At 39.6% G+C, this 18,262-nt stretch overlaps 5 protein-coding genes across 11 annotated transcripts; 2 read left to right on the forward strand and 3 right to left on the reverse strand.

Moving 5' to 3' along the window:
- Positions 1-4,191, forward strand: LOC127240135 (homeobox-leucine zipper protein ROC3-like). Of its 3 annotated transcripts, none has more exons than XM_051258625.1 (13): positions 1-246; positions 399-493; positions 592-799; positions 876-1,039; positions 1,126-1,243; positions 1,630-1,818; positions 1,939-2,427; positions 2,495-2,596; positions 2,685-2,900; positions 2,990-3,158; positions 3,250-3,521; positions 3,581-3,676; positions 3,754-4,191. In XM_051258625.1, exons 3-13 carry the CDS (start codon positions 644-646, stop codon positions 4,189-4,191), a joined length of 2,409 nt encoding a protein of 802 aa, XP_051114582.1. In that variant the 5' UTR covers positions 1-246; positions 399-493; positions 592-643. The 3 variants fall into 3 exon arrangements, with proteins under 3 accessions (XP_051114582.1, XP_051114583.1, XP_051114581.1); XM_051258626.1 differs by having other exon boundaries at positions 399-435; XM_051258624.1 differs by lacking the exon at positions 399-493 and having other exon boundaries at positions 2-246.
- Positions 4,192-4,549: 358 nt separating this feature from the next.
- Positions 4,550-7,837, forward strand: LOC127240138 (probable plastid-lipid-associated protein 3, chloroplastic). Of its 2 annotated transcripts, none has more exons than XM_051258630.1 (3): positions 4,550-5,208; positions 5,641-6,566; positions 7,036-7,183. In XM_051258630.1, the coding sequence occupies exons 1-2, from the start codon at positions 4,652-4,654 to the stop codon at positions 6,554-6,556; spliced, it is 1,473 nt and encodes a 490-aa protein (XP_051114587.1). In that variant the 5' UTR covers positions 4,550-4,651; the 3' UTR covers positions 6,557-6,566; positions 7,036-7,183. The 2 variants fall into 2 exon arrangements, with proteins under 2 accessions (XP_051114587.1, XP_051114588.1); XM_051258631.1 differs by lacking the exon at positions 5,641-6,566 and adding an exon at positions 7,353-7,837 and having other exon boundaries at positions 4,563-5,208; positions 7,036-7,231.
- Positions 7,838-7,874: 37 nt separating this feature from the next.
- LOC127240151 (dolichol-phosphate mannose synthase subunit 2) lies at positions 7,875-9,771 on the reverse strand. Of its 3 annotated transcripts, none has more exons than XM_051258650.1 (3): positions 9,501-9,771; positions 8,271-8,372; positions 7,875-8,182 (listed from the first exon to the last, which is right to left on the reverse strand). In XM_051258650.1, exons 2-3 carry the CDS (start codon positions 8,358-8,360, stop codon positions 8,030-8,032), a joined length of 243 nt encoding a protein of 80 aa, XP_051114607.1. In that variant the 5' UTR covers positions 8,361-8,372; positions 9,501-9,771; the 3' UTR covers positions 7,875-8,029. The 3 variants fall into 3 exon arrangements, with proteins under 3 accessions (XP_051114607.1, XP_051114606.1, XP_051114605.1); XM_051258649.1 differs by having other exon boundaries at positions 8,271-8,375; positions 9,501-9,761; XM_051258648.1 differs by lacking the exon at positions 9,501-9,771 and adding an exon at positions 9,448-9,463.
- A 475-nt stretch (positions 9,772-10,246) lies between these two features.
- Positions 10,247-12,991, reverse strand: LOC127240148 (signal recognition particle 19 kDa protein-like). 2 transcript variants are annotated; one of them, XM_051258644.1, is made up of 4 exons: positions 12,827-12,991; positions 11,655-11,841; positions 11,315-11,414; positions 10,247-10,627 (listed from the first exon to the last, which is right to left on the reverse strand). In XM_051258644.1, the coding sequence occupies exons 2-4, from the start codon at positions 11,829-11,831 to the stop codon at positions 10,497-10,499; spliced, it is 408 nt and encodes a 135-aa protein (XP_051114601.1). In that variant the 5' UTR covers positions 11,832-11,841; positions 12,827-12,991; the 3' UTR covers positions 10,247-10,496. The 2 variants fall into 2 exon arrangements, with proteins under 2 accessions (XP_051114601.1, XP_051114602.1); XM_051258645.1 differs by lacking the exon at positions 12,827-12,991 and adding an exon at positions 12,618-12,760.
- A 721-nt stretch (positions 12,992-13,712) lies between these two features.
- LOC127240137 (uncharacterized) lies at positions 13,713-18,018 on the reverse strand. Its single transcript, XM_051258629.1, has 7 exons — positions 17,245-18,018; positions 15,878-15,952; positions 15,291-15,807; positions 14,593-14,978; positions 14,296-14,522; positions 14,068-14,215; positions 13,713-13,975 (listed from the first exon to the last, which is right to left on the reverse strand). Exons 1-7 carry the CDS (start codon positions 17,815-17,817, stop codon positions 13,847-13,849), a joined length of 2,055 nt encoding a protein of 684 aa, XP_051114586.1. The 5' UTR covers positions 17,818-18,018; the 3' UTR covers positions 13,713-13,846.
- Positions 18,019-18,262: the final 244 nt, after the last annotated feature.

The following is an 18,262-nucleotide window of genomic DNA, read 5'->3' on the forward strand; positions in this document are numbered from 1 at the left end:
ACCTCCCGCTCGGTGAATTCGATCACAGTAATTATTGCAGAGCGGAGAAAGAAAAATAAGGAGAAGTAAGAGATATATAGAGCGAGAGAGAGATTTAGAGTGAGAGAGAGAAGAAGAAGAAGCAAGAACTGCATCTGTGGTGAGATACAGAGATACAGATAGAGACAGCACTTCAAATAACGAAGGAAGAAGAAGAAGAAGAAGAAGAAGGAGGAGGAGGAGGAAGATAAGCACAACCCGACAAAGGTAGTAGGAGGGGTAGTAATGTATTAACTATCCTTTGCTAATTTCAATCTGTCCTGACCTTTCCTATTCTTCTCTATCTATCTATCTATCTATCTACCCTTCAATTTGATTCTTCCCATGTCGTCCTCATAAATGAGTTTGGAAATCGGCAGAAATCAGAATCAGTTAACCTTCGCTGAGAAAATTGAGGTGAAGAGTTTTTCGCCACTTTAATGTCCGAATCAGCCAAACATTTCTTGTTTTTTGGGTTTGTCATCGATCTGAGCTTTTGGACAAGATTTGTGTGTCTACTGTGATCGAAACTTTCATGGGGTTTCTTTATCATTTTTTTTTTTTGTTTTCCAGGTTTGGATAAGGGAAAGGGAAGAAATCTACGTTGATATCTGAAGGTGGAAAAATGTACGGAGATTGTCAAGTTCTTTCCTCCATGGGAGGGAATGCAATTCCTTCGGATAATTCTCTTTACAGCTCCCCAAACCCCGTCCAGAATAACCCTAATTTTAATTTCATGTCTTCCATCAATCCTTTCGGCATCTTTTCTCAATCTGTGACAGTAAGTCTAATCATATAATTATAGTATCTACCAGAACTAGTGTGATTAAATTAATCAAAATTCTTTGTAATTACAGAAAGAAGAAAGTGCAATAGGCAAGGGGAAAGAGGAAATGGAAAGCGGCGGTTCAGGAAGTGAGCCGGCGGCGGAGATCGATCAGGACACGGAGGAGCAGCCGCCGCCGAACAAGAAAAAGCGCTACCACCGCCACACGGCGAGGCAGATTCAAGAAATGGAAGCGTAAGATTCTCCATTATACGTAAACCCAGAATTTCAAAACAAGAATCGAATTAATTTTAAGGATCATATGGACAATTTTTAATCAGGATGTTTAAGGAAAATCCACACCCAGACGACAAACAGCGTCAGCGACTCAGCCAGGAGCTCGGCCTTAAGCCCCGTCAGGTCAAGTTTTGGTTCCAGAACCGGAGAACCCAAACCAAGGTACGAGTTTTAACATTTCATGGAAGTTATTTTTTGTTTTATTTATTTATTTTTAAATTTTTGGAACCAGCACGATTGCCGATGGTATGATAAGCAAGCTTCTGTGATTAACGAGAAAATGTCAAAGTCAAAACCCTATACCAGTAAATTTGGTTGAGGAGGACGACGACATTAACTCAGGGTTTGCTTTCTAAGCCTGCACCGCCATTAATGCACGCAGTCAACCTCTACCTTCCTCCGCCGATTATGCAGTAATTTGGGAATTTAGGGTTTACACTTTTAGATTAGGCCAATGGGATTAAATTAAATTCGATGCAAAAAATAGGAGGAGGGAATTACTCCTTTAATTAATTCAACATTGTTATCTGATCATCTAATGTTTGCAGGCTCAACAAGACAGGCAAGACAACGTTGTTCTAAGGGCAGAGAATGAGAATATGAAGAAGGAGAATTATCGTCTGCAAGTGGCGTTAAGGAACATCTCATGCCCTAACTGCGGCGGTCCGGCGATGTTAGGCGAGATGGGGTACGACGAGCAGCAGCTTAGGATTGAAAATGCTCGTCTTAAGGAGGAGGTAAGCTAATCCTTCCATCAATTTTCCAACATCTGTTTAAATTAATCTAGTACATCATCGTCTTCATACGTACGTCTTAATGAAGATCATTCGACAATCAAATTAATGTTTAATTCACAGCTGGATCGAGTGTGCTGCCTTGTTGCACCGTATGCAGACAGGCCGCCAAATCCACTCCTGGAATCTTCCCTGGATTTGGACATGGCTGCCTATTCAGCAGGAAAAGTGCTCGATCATCAAGATCCTGTCACTAGCTGCCCTAATTCGAATGATCAGATGATGCCTCTACCTTTCCTGCCTGAAAACTCCCAATTTCCGGGAGCTAACGAGTGTCTGATAATGGAGGAGGAGAAGACAGTCGCATTGGAGCTTGCAGCATCTGCCATGGCGGAACTCATAAAAATGCAACACACAGGTGAACCCCTCTGGATTCCCATCGACGACGGCTCAGGTAGACCCGCTGAAATGCTCAACATCGACGAGTATTCTAGAATGTTCTCGAATGTCCTCAAGCTCCAGGCTGAAGTTGGGCTCAGGACAGAAGCAAGTAGAGACACTGCAGTGGTTATAATGAACAGCATTACCTTGGCTGATGCATTCATGGATGCTGTAAGTAAATACATATATATGTAAAGATCTCAACATTCGATTATACTAACTTTCTCGAAATCTGCAGAATAAATGGATGGAGCTGTTCCCTTGTATAATTTCAAGAGCCAGAACACTTCAAGTAGTTCATCAAAATGCCTCTGGACAAGCAGATGGATGCCTTCTTCTGGTAATATCATTAATTAATTGTCTTCTTCTGTTTCCTTAATGAATCATGTAATGTTCTAACTGATGTTCTGATTCAATTGTTGTCACAGATGTTTGCAGAAGTGCAGTTTCTTTCCCCTCTAGTGGCAACAAGAGAGGCTCATTTTCTCCGGTACTGCCGCCACAACGCCGACGAAGGTAGCTGGGCAATTGTCGATTTCCCCCTCGACGGCCTCCACGCCGCCGTCTACCCTCCTTCATTTCCCTATTACCACCGGCGACCCTCCGGCTGCATCATCCAAGACATGCCTAATGGATACTCCAGGGTTAGTACTACTTAGGAAATTTCTAGTTAAGGATATAGGAGGATATTGTGATCGATTATGTAGTAATAATAATAATGTGCCTATTTAAGGTGACATGGATAGAACATGCCGAGGTCGAAGATGGTCCGATCCACCATGTCTTCCATCATTTAGTGACGAGCGGCGCCGCCTTCGGAGCTCGCCGTTGGTTAGCCATTCTCCGGCGCCAATGCGAGAGCCTTGCTAGCCTAATGGCGCGTAGCATCTCCGACCTCGGAGGTATGAAATTAATTAAATCCGTTGATTTGGATAATATGAACATTCGATCTTCTTACATCTTGTTGTATGTATGTATGTATGGATGTTGCAGTGATTCCATCTCCGGAAGCAAGAAGGAATCTGATGAATCTGGCGGAGAGGATGATGATGACTTTTTGTGGCAACATTTCGGCCTCGTCGGGGCAGTCGTGGATGGCACTGTCCCATTGCGACGACGACGACACTGTCAGAATAACTACGAGGAAAGCCATTGATCCTAGTCAGCCTAATGGCCTCATTCTCAGCGCTGTCTCCACCACTTGGCTGCCTTATCAACACGCCCGTGTCTTCGATTTCTTGAGGGATGAAAAGCGTAGAGTTCAGGTATATATATATATATATATTAACTCATCGTCTTCCAATTCTGAGATTTAATTATGCAGCTGGAAGTTCTTTCGACTGGGAATTCCTTGCAAGAAGTTGCCCACATCGCTAACGGCTCCCATCCCGGAAACTGCATTTCCCTTCTCCGAATCAACGTAAGCTTTTTTTATTAAATTTCATTGAAACCCTAAATGCATCTCACCTTGACAACACGGCCGTGTTGGCATTACAGGTTTCCAGCAACTCATCGCAGACGGTGGAGCTGGTGCTGCAGGAGAGCAGCTCCGACGAGTCCGGGAGCATGGTCGTGTACTCCACCATCAACGTCGATGCGTTGCAGCTAGCGATGAACGGTGAGGATCCTTCCTGCATTCCTCTCCTCCCCTTGGGATTCATCGTCGTCCCGTCGCCGAAGCCCGCCGCCGATCACCCCGCCCACTCCGGCAGCCTGCTGACGGTGGGGCTCCAAGTTCTCGCCAGCACCTCCCCAACTGCCAAACTGAACATCTCCAGCGTGGCAGCCATTAACCAGCACTTATCCAGCACCGTCAAGCAAATCGGCGCCGCCCTGGAAAATGCTGCGGCGGCGGATACCCCGCCGGAAATGGCGAAGATCAGAGTTAACGACGATCCTGCTGCAGGGACTTCGAGTCCCTCCTCGCTGCTCTGATGGATTTCTCCGATCCGAGTACATATATACATAATATATATATGGGATAATTATTTTGTGGTGATTGCTTGATTTAGGGTTTATAGATGATCATCGACGTGTAAGTAAAACTCGAGAGTCAAGAACGCACCAGATGTTATTGCCTGGTTCGGGCATTGACTTTTCTTACATGTTTTTGATTTTGTGCGGTCAGTCAGTCAAACACCATCTTTATAATTATAATTGTTTTTTAATTAATTTGCTGATGGATGGCCAGGATTTGTCTGTGAGTTGAAATTTGGTGACAGACGTACAGTGGCTGTGACGGTGTGGCGGTGATATTATCCTATCCATTGAATTTCTTTATTTGCTCCAAAAATAATAAATTAATTTTGTGAGGCTCAACGCTGTGGCTAATTTATCTGAAATTTTCCCAAAGGGATACGGAGTACCTTCATTGGTCTTCTCCGTCGCTCTGACAATGGCGTCCCTGCTGGTAAACCCTAATCCCTCTGCAGCTCTCAGGTTCCCCAAATTCTCCAACTTCTCGCCCAAATTCCAAAAGTTCAACTCGTTATCCTTCTTCACCGGCCGCAAATTGATCTTCTCCTTACGCTCTTCGTACTCTTCCGACGACCAAATCGATCCGTCTTCCGAGCCCGACACCTCGTCGGAATCCGGTTCGGAGAGGCCGTTGTATGTGGACGAGTGGGGGGAGAAAACGGAACCGGAGCCGGAGCCAGTGTCGAAGTTCTCCGGCGCGGATCCTCCGAAGGACGAGGACGAATGGGGAGGGGCGGGGGTCGATTTGGGAAATGGAAGTCCGGCGGGTGGGGGAGGGAGTTCGGGTGAAATTGAAAAGCTATGGGAACTGAAACGGGCATTGGTGGATACTGTTTACGGGTCGGATTTCGGGTTCCGGGCGTCGTCGGAAGTTCGGGCGGAGACCTCTGAACTTGTCTCGCAGTTAGAGGCTGCAAATCCAACTCCAGCCCCCACCGAATCCCCCGAGTTGCTTGACGGGAACTGGATTCTAGTGTGAGTTGTGCATTTATTTATTTTTCTTTCACTATGAGCATGATTTGGTGTTTGTTGAATGTGATCCGTTCTAATGAATATCTGAGACAGCCATTGTTCTAGTAAGTCTTAGAAGTGTAAAACAGGGTAGAAATGTAGCAATTGTGCTAATTTGTACAAGTGATAGATCTAGGAAATTTAGTCCAAGAACAATGACCTTGAGAGGGAATTCATGTTGTAGTTTTCATTGTAGATTGGATAACATAAAACCCTTTTGTGCTTAGGATTGAAAGATGAAAATGCCCTTCTTCACTGATTTTTCTTGATGTGTTCCTCTTCTTCGAGCGGTTATCAAGTGTTGTTTTGATTCGATATTTTTTTGGAGTATGATAGTATGTGATTTTGAAACAACTCCGACCACATTAAACAACCCTATTTCCCTTCAATTTCCAGGCCTAGGTGCCACCACAACTTCTCTTCTCCTTCCTCTGTTGCTGCCAAGTCTCCCACCATTTCCCTTCCTCCATTGAAATCCTCCGAGCACAAGATTCAGCCCGTGGCCGCCCCTTCGCAGTTGGTGAACTCCCAACCTCAAGAAATTCTGCTCTATCTGGATTCCCTCGGTGTGGATTCCTTTTACTGCCTCAACTCTCATCCACCGTTGATTTCTGCGTCCCTTTCCCAAATCAAATCCACCGTGGAGTTCCTCTTTTCGCTCAACTTGACTGTATATGATCTTCGCCGGATTTTCCCAATGTGCCCAGAGCTTTTGACCTCTTCCACATCTGCAACAATCATCCCTGCAACCACATTCCTCCTCCGTGAGGTGCATGTTAAATCTGTGGATCTACCCTATGTCATCCACCGCCGGCCCAGACTCCTTGTCTGCAGTGTTGAGCGTCAGCTTCGCCCCACCCTCTATTTCCTTCAGGGCACAATTGGAATCGATGATGTCAGTAAATGGACCTCATTGTTGTCCTGCTCTGTCGAATCCAAGTTTATCCCTCGGATTGAATACTTGCAGAAACTAGGGTTCTCTTATAAGGACACCATTGCTATGTTCCGGAGATTCCCTTCACTGTTCTGTTACAGCATCGAGGAAAATTTTGAGCCGAAATTTGATTACTTTGTCATGGAAATGGGGAGGGAACTCAAGGAATTGGTAGCCTTCCCACAGTATTTTTCATTTAGCTTAGACAATAGGATTAAGCCAAGGCATAGAATGTGTGTGAACAAGGGCATTTGCTTGGCGCTGCCAACGATGCTTAAGCCTTCGGAGGCAAAGTTTCAGGCGAGGTTGGAGGTGTGCTGTAATTCATCGGTGCCGGCAAGAGCTTCTCCATTGTGGTACCAAAAACCCCAATACTGATCCAACATAGGTAAACATGAAACCACTCTATACATAAATGAGCTTCTTTTGTTCTTATCATTCCTGTATATTTCTATTCTATTCTACCTGTGGATGCTAATGATTTATTTTTCCCTAACTTGTTTTTGTAGAAATTTTGAATTTTATGCATATTTCACTTGTCATTTTGTGAAGAGTGATGTATAGCCTATTGAAGGATCAATCTATCATTATACTTGTTAAGATGTGAATCCTAAACTACTTTGGTACTTAATTTACCCCTATTGTTCCATATTCTTGAATCATTTTCTTTGTCATGACTGTTTTCTAAGTGCCATTCTTAATACTACAAATCTTGTTTCCTAATTGAGATGAAACATTTCATACTATTGAGAAAAGATATCGATGTGTTGGCATGTGAATCACTATATTTTATAACTCATGCAGATTTATTAAAGTTGCTGCAGTTAATATATGATCTTACTTGATTTGTGCATCAGGTACACTGCATTCTCTGAGCTATTGCCTTTGCTGGCCACGGGCAGTCTTCCATTGGTAAAAGTCGAAAAGATTAGCCAATCTATCGACACAAGCAGCCTCACCATAGAGAACTTCATTACATTGTCGAACCCTGTTTCCCAATTGTCCTTTAGTGCTTCTGCATCCTTTGAAGTTCAGAGTCCATCAAGAATACAGGTAGGAAGGATATTATGTTCGATATTAACCATTTTCAAATACTAAGGAAAGAAATCAAACTGTTGTTTTGACATTGTTTTTTAAGGATCTGTGAGAGATAATCCAAGCTAAAATTATGCAGGTTGAGTTTAAAGAAGGAACATTTAGGCCTCCCGAAATCAAGTCGAGCATAGATCTTCCGCCAAGCTTCAATATATTTGGGCTAAACATAAATTTGTCACCTGTACAACAATTACTTAGTCCACTTCAAGGTGCTGGGGAGGTCGCTGGTCGCTCTTTATCCGGCCTATCTCCTCTTAAGATTCCCATTCCTGGCGGAAGAACAAAATCTTGGCTTCTAACCACATACCTTGACAAAGATATTCGAATATCAAGAGGTGATGGTGGGCTCTTTGTGCTTGTGAAGGAAGGAAGCTCACTTTTAGATTAGCATATACATAACAGGTTTTGCATACTTAGAATCATATATTGTATATGACATACCATTTTATGTACTGCTTCATCAGTTGTGATCTTGTGTATCTAAACTGCATAGGGCTAAGTATCTCTGTGTTTCTCCATCTATTTTCAATCCAACTTGCTGTGGAAAGGTTCATCTGAAGTTAATCTAAAGATCGAAATAATGGGATGACAAAAGAAATACTGGGATGACAAAAGAAATACTTTTATCTTCTTGACAAATGTTAAAATCAGTGCAAACTGTATGTAAGCAAGAACATAACTTGCTCTATTGACTAGTGATGTACAGAGTATGCTAATGAAACTCTAAATCAGCAAAGGCATATCCAGGGCTAGACTTCAAGCCTTCTTCCTTTTGGATTTGAGCATTATGTATCCGATAAACACAGAAAGAAAACAAATCACCGTGACACCAGCATACACCGGAATGAGAATCGCGTATTCTTGAGGTAGAAAATACTTGTGAACAAAGTGATCGCTGTCGACAAAAGGCTGGAAGAAGGTAAATGAGACATGTATTGTTAGCAAGGCCAAAATTTGTGTACATACTATGTATGAACGCCAGATGAGATGAACTAACCAAAATGATAACCCAGAAGGTATAATAGGTGAAAATGGACAAGCTGATGACTGATAGAAGCAGGCCAACAGTCCTGTCTGCAAGTTCCATTATATAGTCTTGCTTCTGACAATAAAATTGCAGACAAAATTCTCAGGATAGACAAACTATGAAACACACAAGAAGAGAATCAAGCTTGGAATTACCCCAAAACAATCCCAAGAACCAACCACAGTCAAGATTATAGCAAACATGAGGCATATTGGCAAACTAGCACAAGAACATGCCAGTGTTTTCAAAACTTGGTCAAGTTCATAAATATACAATGCAACTTTAAAAAGTCAAAAAGAAAAGGAAATATTAAACCAAGACTTTTGTCATCAAACTAGGAAATTTGGTTGAGTAATTGTTGTTACAGACAGAATAAAGCCAGCAATTTATAGAACAGAAAAGGGAAAAGAAGAATGTTTTAGACACTTTGAAGGAAACTGCTAGAGTAGTGTAAACCAATTATTATACCCATGGTTCCATCTTTCAACCTGAAACGACATAGATATGATGAACCAGAGTGTCGTTGATGAGTAAATAAAATAACATTAGAACTAAATTCTAAAACTTTGATTTGATGCTGAAGCACAAGCCATATGCATAGAATACATTGGCATATTCTAAGTACACTAGGAATGGAATCTCATTTAGTAAATTAAGCAGTTGCTTATGAGGCATACTTAGAATTATGGATGTTGAATATAGCCAACTAAATCAAGAGATCAACTTCACATCATTACGCATGGAATGAACTATGTGAAAGATTTCTGGATTATAAGTGTGAAAGCATTATTTAGCCTTCACATCATTACGCATGGAATGAACTATGTGAAAGATTTCTGGATTATAAGTGTGAAAGCATTATTTAGCCCTTTTTCTCAAGCAAACATTGCAATGGAATTTTGAATTTCAATTTCGAATTTCACAGGCATAGGATCGATTTTCCCCTGTGAAAACACCTGAAGGGAAATCATAACAACATATTCCAATTAAAATTTTGAAGATAAACATAAAATTTGTACACAAGGCCAGAACAATGATTCGTAAAAACATCAAAGCACCCGCACCAAGCGCAATTTCACATAAACGATGTCACTAACAGTCAATTAAAACAAAGAGAACAATATCAAACAGAGGAACCACATCATACGAGGACATTCATTAAAGTCGATCTGGACAAACAAACACAATTAATTCAACTACCTGAAATTGAAAGCAGATTTTGGGCGAAAGGGCGTTGTTCGAGGCGCTGAAGGTTGGAGATTTTGTGCAACAGGGATGAAATCATGAAATATTTAATCGGAAAAATTACACATTACCCCCTTAGTTCTATCAACATTCATATTTCAACCTCTGTATGTAGACTTCCCAACCGGTGGTTCCAACGGCGAATTCAAACCGGTCGTTCAGGTTCAAACCGGAACCGCCACCGAACCGAAAGCAAAACTGGTTCACACGGTCCTATTTTCTCCGCACAGAATATCTCCGGTTCGAACATTAACTAAAGTGCATATGAAAATACAGCGCTATTATAAATTATATTAATTAATTTTTTTTAATTGTAATTTAATATTTAATTTAACTATTTGCTGAATTTGTGTTTATTATTTTTTTATCTTGTAACAATATAATCTATATATCCTTTTTATAAGTTTACACAAAAAAATAAATATATATCTAAATAAAATTGACACTAAATTAAAAGTTTTGGAATAAATTTGAAAATAAATAAATAAATATAAATTGGCACAGTTCAAACCCCGATAGTTTTTAAATCAAACCATTGAAACCAAAACCAAAGTTATGATTTTAATATTTTAACAAATCTAAATTGACGATTTATGTGCTAATTAAGGAAAATCAGTTGGCCTAACCCATCCCTTTTCAAAATGAAGTTATGTAGCCTGGCAACAAAATCATCCAACTGAAGATGCAAAGACATCCAGCAATTGTAATAACAAAGTTAGATATAATAAATTATCCATTTTTCACAAATTCATGATTCAAAATTCAGGGACTTCAGCACAACAGAGAATGTTTGTAGTTATATCCCAAGTAAAGAATTGTCCGAGTAACCAACCTATCCAAGAATAGGGCAGGAGAAAGATTGAAATACAGAGTTAAGTCAATCTTGCAAACCAAGATAGCTGATCATTCTGGGCTGTTGCGGTGAGGTAGATCGGTTTGAAAAGCCTTCAACTACCGCTTCTTCTTGCCGCCCTTCCCAGATTTGGAGCCACCAGTTGTCGAGGTGGAGGGGGGTTCCTGCTTCTTGGTTCGTCCAGGGTGTCGAGGCACCAACTCTGCAACATGAAGCATTAGCTGCTTCCCTGCAATGACATCCAATGACAATTAGACAGGCGCCGGACAATCGTTAAATACACTGGTTATGCAAAGTCATAGGATGTAAGTGAAGCTGCGGGAAAAAAAAAAAAAAAAAAAAAGCAATTTGAAAAGTTCGATTTAGTTCAACTCATTAGCAGCTCAAGATGCAAGAGAGCCAACCATCAATCACAGAATCCAAAAGTAGTACACTTTACAATAGCATATTTATAAAATTCTAATAATGGCAAGCAATTGCTATTATTTTCTAGACTTTGTACAAACACAGACCTATCTATGCCTCATACTTCTTGATATGGATCATTCACCCTAGATTAGGCACAATAATTTGGATCATTACTTCCTTTACCCATATATGTATGCAGAGCTTAGATTTATGAATGATGGCACACCCTCTAGAACTAGATATTAACAGTAAGATTAACTCAACATATAGCACTTTAAACTAAACACATCTAAGATTCTCACGATCTATTTTTCACACTGTAAACTAAATTCACTGAAAATGCCACACATGATTTGTTGTTCTATCATGCATATACTGCATTTCAAATTAGAAGTTCGTCATTAACAAAAAGACAAAAATAACAAAATGCAAAACATCCCAATGCATGCAATCAACTAGACAATAATAAATTATACAAATTTCTTGGAACAAGAACCAAAGTACTTACTTGAAGATATGGCAGGGTTGTAGAGACTCCCATCTTCCCTATTCAACAAAACCCTCACTCTCCCTCTTTGCATAAAATCTCGGGGATATGCCTTCTCGCTCTAATATTTATTATACAAAAAAAAATAAAAATAAATAAATAAAAGATTTACATGTGACAATAATTGAGGCATTATCTTTGAAGTGAGGCTTGGTAGGGAAATTTACATAGAGATTAATTTCATGAGGGTACTAAAAAATTCCTAATCTTCAAAACAGATGCTGGAAATTCAAAAAACTACTTTCAAAATCACATTACTGACAAGAGGCTAAAAGAGAAAACCAGAAATAAAAAGAGAAACCTCAATTGCACACGGGAGCTTCAGGTGAGCACAGCAATCGTAAATCTCGGTACAAGTAGGGTTTTCACATGCTTTGCTGGCATTGATTCTTCGACCTTCAGCAAGAGTTTTCTTTGCATTTATGTAAATTGGGTAAAAGACAACCCATTTCTTGATGTTCTTCACATCTGCATCCATGAAATTTTACCTGACACAATATAAAAACCTAAGAATCACTCATTTAGATATTTGGATGGAAGCTGATAGACTAGTGTAAACCAATTATTATGCCTATAGTTCCAACTTTCAACCTGAAGTAACTAAGAGACTCATATATGAGTCGGAGTGGCATGATGAGTAAACAAGCTAACATTTCAACTAACTTTTAAAGCGTTGATATAATGCCGATGCACAAGCTATATGCGTAGAATACATTGGCATATTACACTAGGAAATGGAATCTCATTTACTAAATTAAGCAGCTGCCTATGAGGAATATATAGAATTACGGATGTTGAATATAGCAAATAAATCAAAAGATCAAATTCACATCATTAGGAATGGAAATGAAGTATGTGAAAGATTTCTGCATTATCAGTGTGATAGCATTCTTTACCCCTTCTCAAGCAAACATTGCAATGGAATTTAGTTTGGTTTCCAATTTTGAATTTCACAAGCATAGGATGGATTTTATCTTGAGAAAACGCCTGAAGAAAACTACTAGAATATTTCCCAATTATATTGTTGAATATAAACGTAGAATTTGAACAAAATATCTCTACATCCGCCAGAACAATGATTCGTATAAGGATCAAAGCATCCTCACAAATCACAATTTCTAATAAAAATTGTTACTCGAAGTCAATTAAAACATAAGAGGATAATGTCAAACAGAACAAACCACCAAAACCCTCATAGGGCGACGGCCATTGAAATCGATTTCAAAAAGTAGAAAAGATCGTTGCAATTTGCGTCAGTTCTCACCCGTCTAGAACTCATGAATTCAACCAATTAACGAAAGCCTACAAGTCGCAAATTTTTACGCCAGATACTTTGCAGATTGGCAAACCCCGAACCATGAATTCCATCAAACAAATCCATCTCGACCGCAAAGTGAGAAAAAAAAAAATAATAATAATAACCCGACTAATTGACAAAGCAGGATCTGGAGCAACCAACACAATTAAGACTACCTGAAATTTGAAGCCGATTTTAAGCGGAAGAGGTTGTTCGCCAAATCAGACAACGATGACGATTGTTCAATCGAAGAAGACGGCCGCGATGTGTTTAGTTTAGTTTTGGTTGTGTTGGGCCACTTGCCTATGCGGTTCGAACCGCCAGTTCGGCCGAATACTTTCAAACCGGAGCAATACCGGTTCCGTTTCGAATTAAATTTAATGATTTTGAATAAAATTTTAAAATAAACAAATTAATATAAACAATTTTTAACTCGGAATAGTTAGAATTTTAAAAATAAAAATAAAAATAAAAATCGAAATCAATAATTACAAACTAAAACTGTGACTTAGAAAATTCACTTTCGATTTGATTTTTTTTTTTTTTTTTTATAAATCAAAATTCTAAACATTTGAACAAGTCTAGTAGTAGCCTTGTTATGTTAAATATAAATTGAGTTACTAATTTGATTGGGTTCCATTACTATATAAATTTTTTAGTGTATGAATACGGCAATTGGAGGTAATTTTGATGGCTTTTTATAAAGTAATATTATTATTTTCTTAAAAAAAATTATCCGCCTGTGCCATAACAAATTATCTATTTTTTCATTTTAACTCGCATAACAAATCATCCATTTCTTTACAGTCAAAAGAAAATGGATATTTGAGGGACTATTATTTAAATTACAATTTAAACATAAATAAAACTTTTTATGTTTGTAACTTTAATAAATATTTTACTTCTAATTGTATTCTACATATTTAAAATAATGTTAATGAATGGTAGCTTTCTTAATATTATTTCTTATTAATGTAAAAACTACTTTCAATTGATATAGAGAGCATTATTTTAAAAATACCCTGTTTCTTCAAACAAAATATTACATACAAAAATACAATATTTGATAGCTCTGTTCATGCTTTTATTTATTTTTTATTTTTTTTCTGATTGAATGCAATATATTTATAGTTTTATTGAGAACAATGATGTAATGATGACATGATAAACAATACAATACGTACAATAGCCAATATTTAGTCGGGGGTGTGTTGCTTGCAAGCCTTGGGGCCGTAATGCTGCGAGCTGCGCCTCACCATCTTCTTACACAAGTAGCAGTAATGGTTTTGGCACGACCAGCAGAATATATGATTGTTGTTGCCTACCTGTTAGTTAGTTAACGTCAAATTCAAATCAAACAAACATTAACAATCTGTAAGAATGTCGAGCGATGGATGGATCCGTGTCATGAACTCACCTTGGCGTTGGGCTGTCGACAATTAGGGCACAGCTGGGCGCGCTCCGGGTTTAGGCCAGCCACAATTTGACCAACAATTTGCTGAGGATTCATCCTTTCTTCCCACTGTCGAATCTCCTGCACCGGGAATAGTTCACATGTCCCGTCCCTGCAGGGGGTCGAGAAAATATGGAGTGAGTAAAAGAAATGATTTGTATGCACAAATGTGGTCGATTATTTGCAGGGAACCTGAAGTGCTCGTATCCGGAGATGGCCTTGTTACAGCGGTAGCAGAAGTATTGCCCGCAATTATCGCACACCATCTTATTGCAACCTCCGGATCGAGATATGGCCATCTTGCAAGAAGGGCATTGTTTTGTAGTTTCGTTTATCTCCTTCATGCTCAGAAGCTGATTGATCATATCTTGCTCTCGCCGCCTCTGTTCATCTTTCATTAAAGTTGAGTTTTGCCTCTCCTGATGCAGATACAGGATTGTAAGTTCACTTCTATTAAACATTCTTTTACGAGGAGTATTCATGTAGTACCTGTAAAATCAATAGCTTCATTTCTGGTGTCACGCATGTAACCCCAACATGGCGCCGCTCCCTGCAAAGTGTACAGAAGCTGTAGAAGCACTTTGAGCATTGCGCATGATTGTCTTCATCCTCCAGACAGGCAGTTTCGCATCTGGGGCAGTAAAAGACGTCCTTCATTGATTCCAGTGTCTTTTGCAACATCAGTGACTCCCAGCGTTCAAACTCTTCATCACCGAGTAATCTTTTAAGCAAACCAGGGGGAATCATCCCTTCACATTTCTGTTCCGGGCATTTTAGTTTTATTATCATCCCTTCCTTGACATGAATATCGGAAAATGTTTTCATGCATTTTTCACAAAAGAAGTGCTGACATGGCAGCCTGATGAACTCAGAACCTGAAAGCATCAAAACCAGTTAAATGTGTCACAACAAATGCTAAAGAAAAGCTTCACACCACAGTATTTGATGTTCGATTTCGAGATAGAGAACTGACCATGAGAAAGTACGCACGATGCAAATTCAAGAATTAATGCAAAACAGTTTCAGCAATAAGCATGAAAGCATATAACCTTCCCACCAAGGTAATGCCATATAATCAGTTTACTTGACTATGTTAACCTCAAGAATCTAGATTTGGGGTTTCCTAATCTGCGGATACTAATTCTCAACTTTAAACACTAGTGTACTCGAATACATTAATGACTTACCAGAAAATTCACTCAAACATATGCAGCATTTTTTAATGTTTCTGGAGAAATTCTCAAGGTGCTGCTCGTCATTGTAGCATTTTATTGAAGGAATATCAATGTCCAAGGAAACACTGCCTGAAATGGCTCTTCGATCGGCATCATGTCTTACCCCATATGGTCCAAGAACTATCCCATCTTCAAAACCAAGGTAAGAGAGGGTGCTACTGTGCAACCATTCCACCCATTGATATATAACTTCCTGCCCACCCTGTTCAGCTGAGATTAAATCTAGCTTGTAGCAGAGTTCAGAAATTTTAGAAGATCTCAACCACGGAACGTATATGGTAAACAAAGGAGGGCATTTGCTTGGGTACAGTTTAGGTAATAGACATGTTAATATAATTGGTGAGAGATATTCAACTTGAAAAGAGTATGAAAAATCGGACGAATCATCATCTCTTTTCCCCTGGAAACTGGAGGAGTCAAACTTTGCAGTGATTTTAAGTCCTTTGGGTGCTTCAACATGAATATGAACCTGTAATATAATCAGTAATTCACCATTGCAGTCCCTTTCTAGCAAATTAACTGTTTAAATGGCTTAATACCTGGAAACACTTTAAGCCACTTTGATCATCCAGGATGAAAATGTTGTCAACATAAATAGATTCCAGGGCTAATAGCTGCCAACAACAGCAAATATGAACTGGTGAGTGAAGAATGTACAGACAAACAGCATCCCAGAGACACACATGAAGATGGCAACAGGCATAGAGAACCATAGAATGCAAAAGAGCAATTAAGGGCTTGTTGAATTTTTCTTGCTCTGATTACCCTGTTCAGTGTTCGCATCTGTATTTGCATTCATTTCCAAACCTTTTCAAGTGATCTTAATCAGATACAACGGAGTCAGTAAGTTATTATGTTTTGGTCCTCATTAATGGCCAAGACTTTGAAATTCAGAGTCGCAGTCTTGCCTCTAACCAATATTTCAATTCTGACTTTTGAATCCTGCTTGGCTCATAGATTAAGGGTAAATGAATGCTTTTAAAACTTTATCTCCAATGCTCCCAAATACAAGGAAACAAGAAAGTCATTATTAGTGATTTTAGCAATATTTCACAAGCATACTTGATATAATTTTGCGACCAATGCTGCTCTTGTCTACCATTACTTCTATGCATGGTCTTCTGTTCATTATGGGAACATCATACTATTCCCTTTCATTTAGTACTATAATTGCACCAAGACATCAATATTTTGTCGCAATAATAAGTATTCTGCTCATTAGCATGAGAATACATTATTAAAAGAAAATCCGGCCCATCATAAACAACTCATCATGGGTATTCTCAAGTTGAGCAATTGCCCATAGGTATGCATCTGGTTGATTCTAAAGCTTCCCTTAATTCATGTTAGGTGTTTAAGAAACAACAGATTAACGTGTACATGGTGGAAAGTGATAATCATGCTGTCCTAAACTCTAAACCCTAAACCCTAATAACGTTTTCAGTTTTTTCCTCTCTCCTACCCTAATACTTTTTTGTGCACTAGAACATCTAACCACAACCAAGGGTCAAATTCCATGTTACGCATTCCATTCTTCTGCTTCATGGAAAAATAATATGACTTAACTGGGCAAAAGATATCTACAGCCAAGAAACATTAGACAAAACCTCAATCTTAACAGTCCCTAATTGACTACAGGCATTCATGTATGAATACTTAAATTGAAATATCATTTCCACAAACATAGGAAACAATCAAGTAGCCATGTTTGTGATCATGAATTGCCATTCGTGTTTAACTTTTAATAACGTGGAATTATTCTTCGATATTTGATGTGAAGAAATCACAATTAACACAACACATTAAAGAAGCATGCTCATTGGATAAAAGTTCGATTAGCTGACAAGAACCAACAAGATATTGTATTCTCGGAGTTCAACATATTTCAAGCACTACAAATTATTACCTCATCTTCCTGTAGCTGTTTGTTGGCGCTCAGCATCTCCTCCGACAACTCCGGTGCTTCTCCGGCTCTCAGTCTGAGCTCCTCCAGTCTTCTGATAGACTTATCCTCGTCGAACACATCAACCGAACCTGACCTTCCACCCGCCCTAATTTCACCATTATCAGAATCTCGATCTAATCCCGACGCACTGCCAGAAACTCCATCGCCGCCGTCCACACAACCGCGATCCAGATCAAGTTTCGGAATCGTGCTCGACTCACGACAAGGATCCTCCCGCCGTTCTATCGTGCTCGACTCACCACCAGAATCCGCCGGCCGTTCTTTCTCCAGATTCTTCACTAACCATGATCTCCCACCGCGATTCCGAGTCGCCGACCTCGAATTCCCGCTACCGCGAGGACGCGTCCGTCCTCCGGCACGCGAACTTGTAAAGAAACCCCGCGATGCCGTCGTTGCTGAAGAAGAGCTCTCGCCGCGATCGAGAATAGGTCTGGCGGCGTAGCCTTCATCAGATTCCCAACGCTGATGACGCGAACCCCTACTATAACCACTTCTACTTGAAGACGCAGCCATGAATCAATTCCGCAGTTCAAAACCCCAACGCCAAATTCCGCGATGTTTATACATACATACACCCAAGGAGCATTAAATTCGTCTTTCCACACGCTCAACACAAGACGACGAAGTCAAAACGCGATGGGCTTATCGTTAATCTGTTTCTGCTACCGCATCTATTCTTCTTCTTCGTTCACAAACATATTGACCAGACCGTTCTTGAATAAATGTAGGAAAGAAGAATACATCTGCCTATAGGCTATAGGTAAAGAGGCTTAATTCAATTCAATTCAACCAAATTCGAAATTTCTTAATGGACTGGGCCTGATTCAATTCAACCAAATTCAAAATTTCTTAATGGACTGGGCTCTGATAAAATGGGCTATGGATAGTTCAGCCCAAATTCAAGAAAACACATGCTTCCATTAAAATCCACAACAGGCTCCAAAAATATACTATCTAT

Source organism: Andrographis paniculata, unplaced genomic scaffold (genome assembly GCF_009805555.1).
Source record: "Andrographis paniculata isolate CXL003 unplaced genomic scaffold, ASM980555v1 Contig79END, whole genome shotgun sequence".
Classification (NCBI taxonomy): domain Eukaryota; kingdom Viridiplantae; phylum Streptophyta; class Magnoliopsida; order Lamiales; family Acanthaceae; genus Andrographis; species Andrographis paniculata.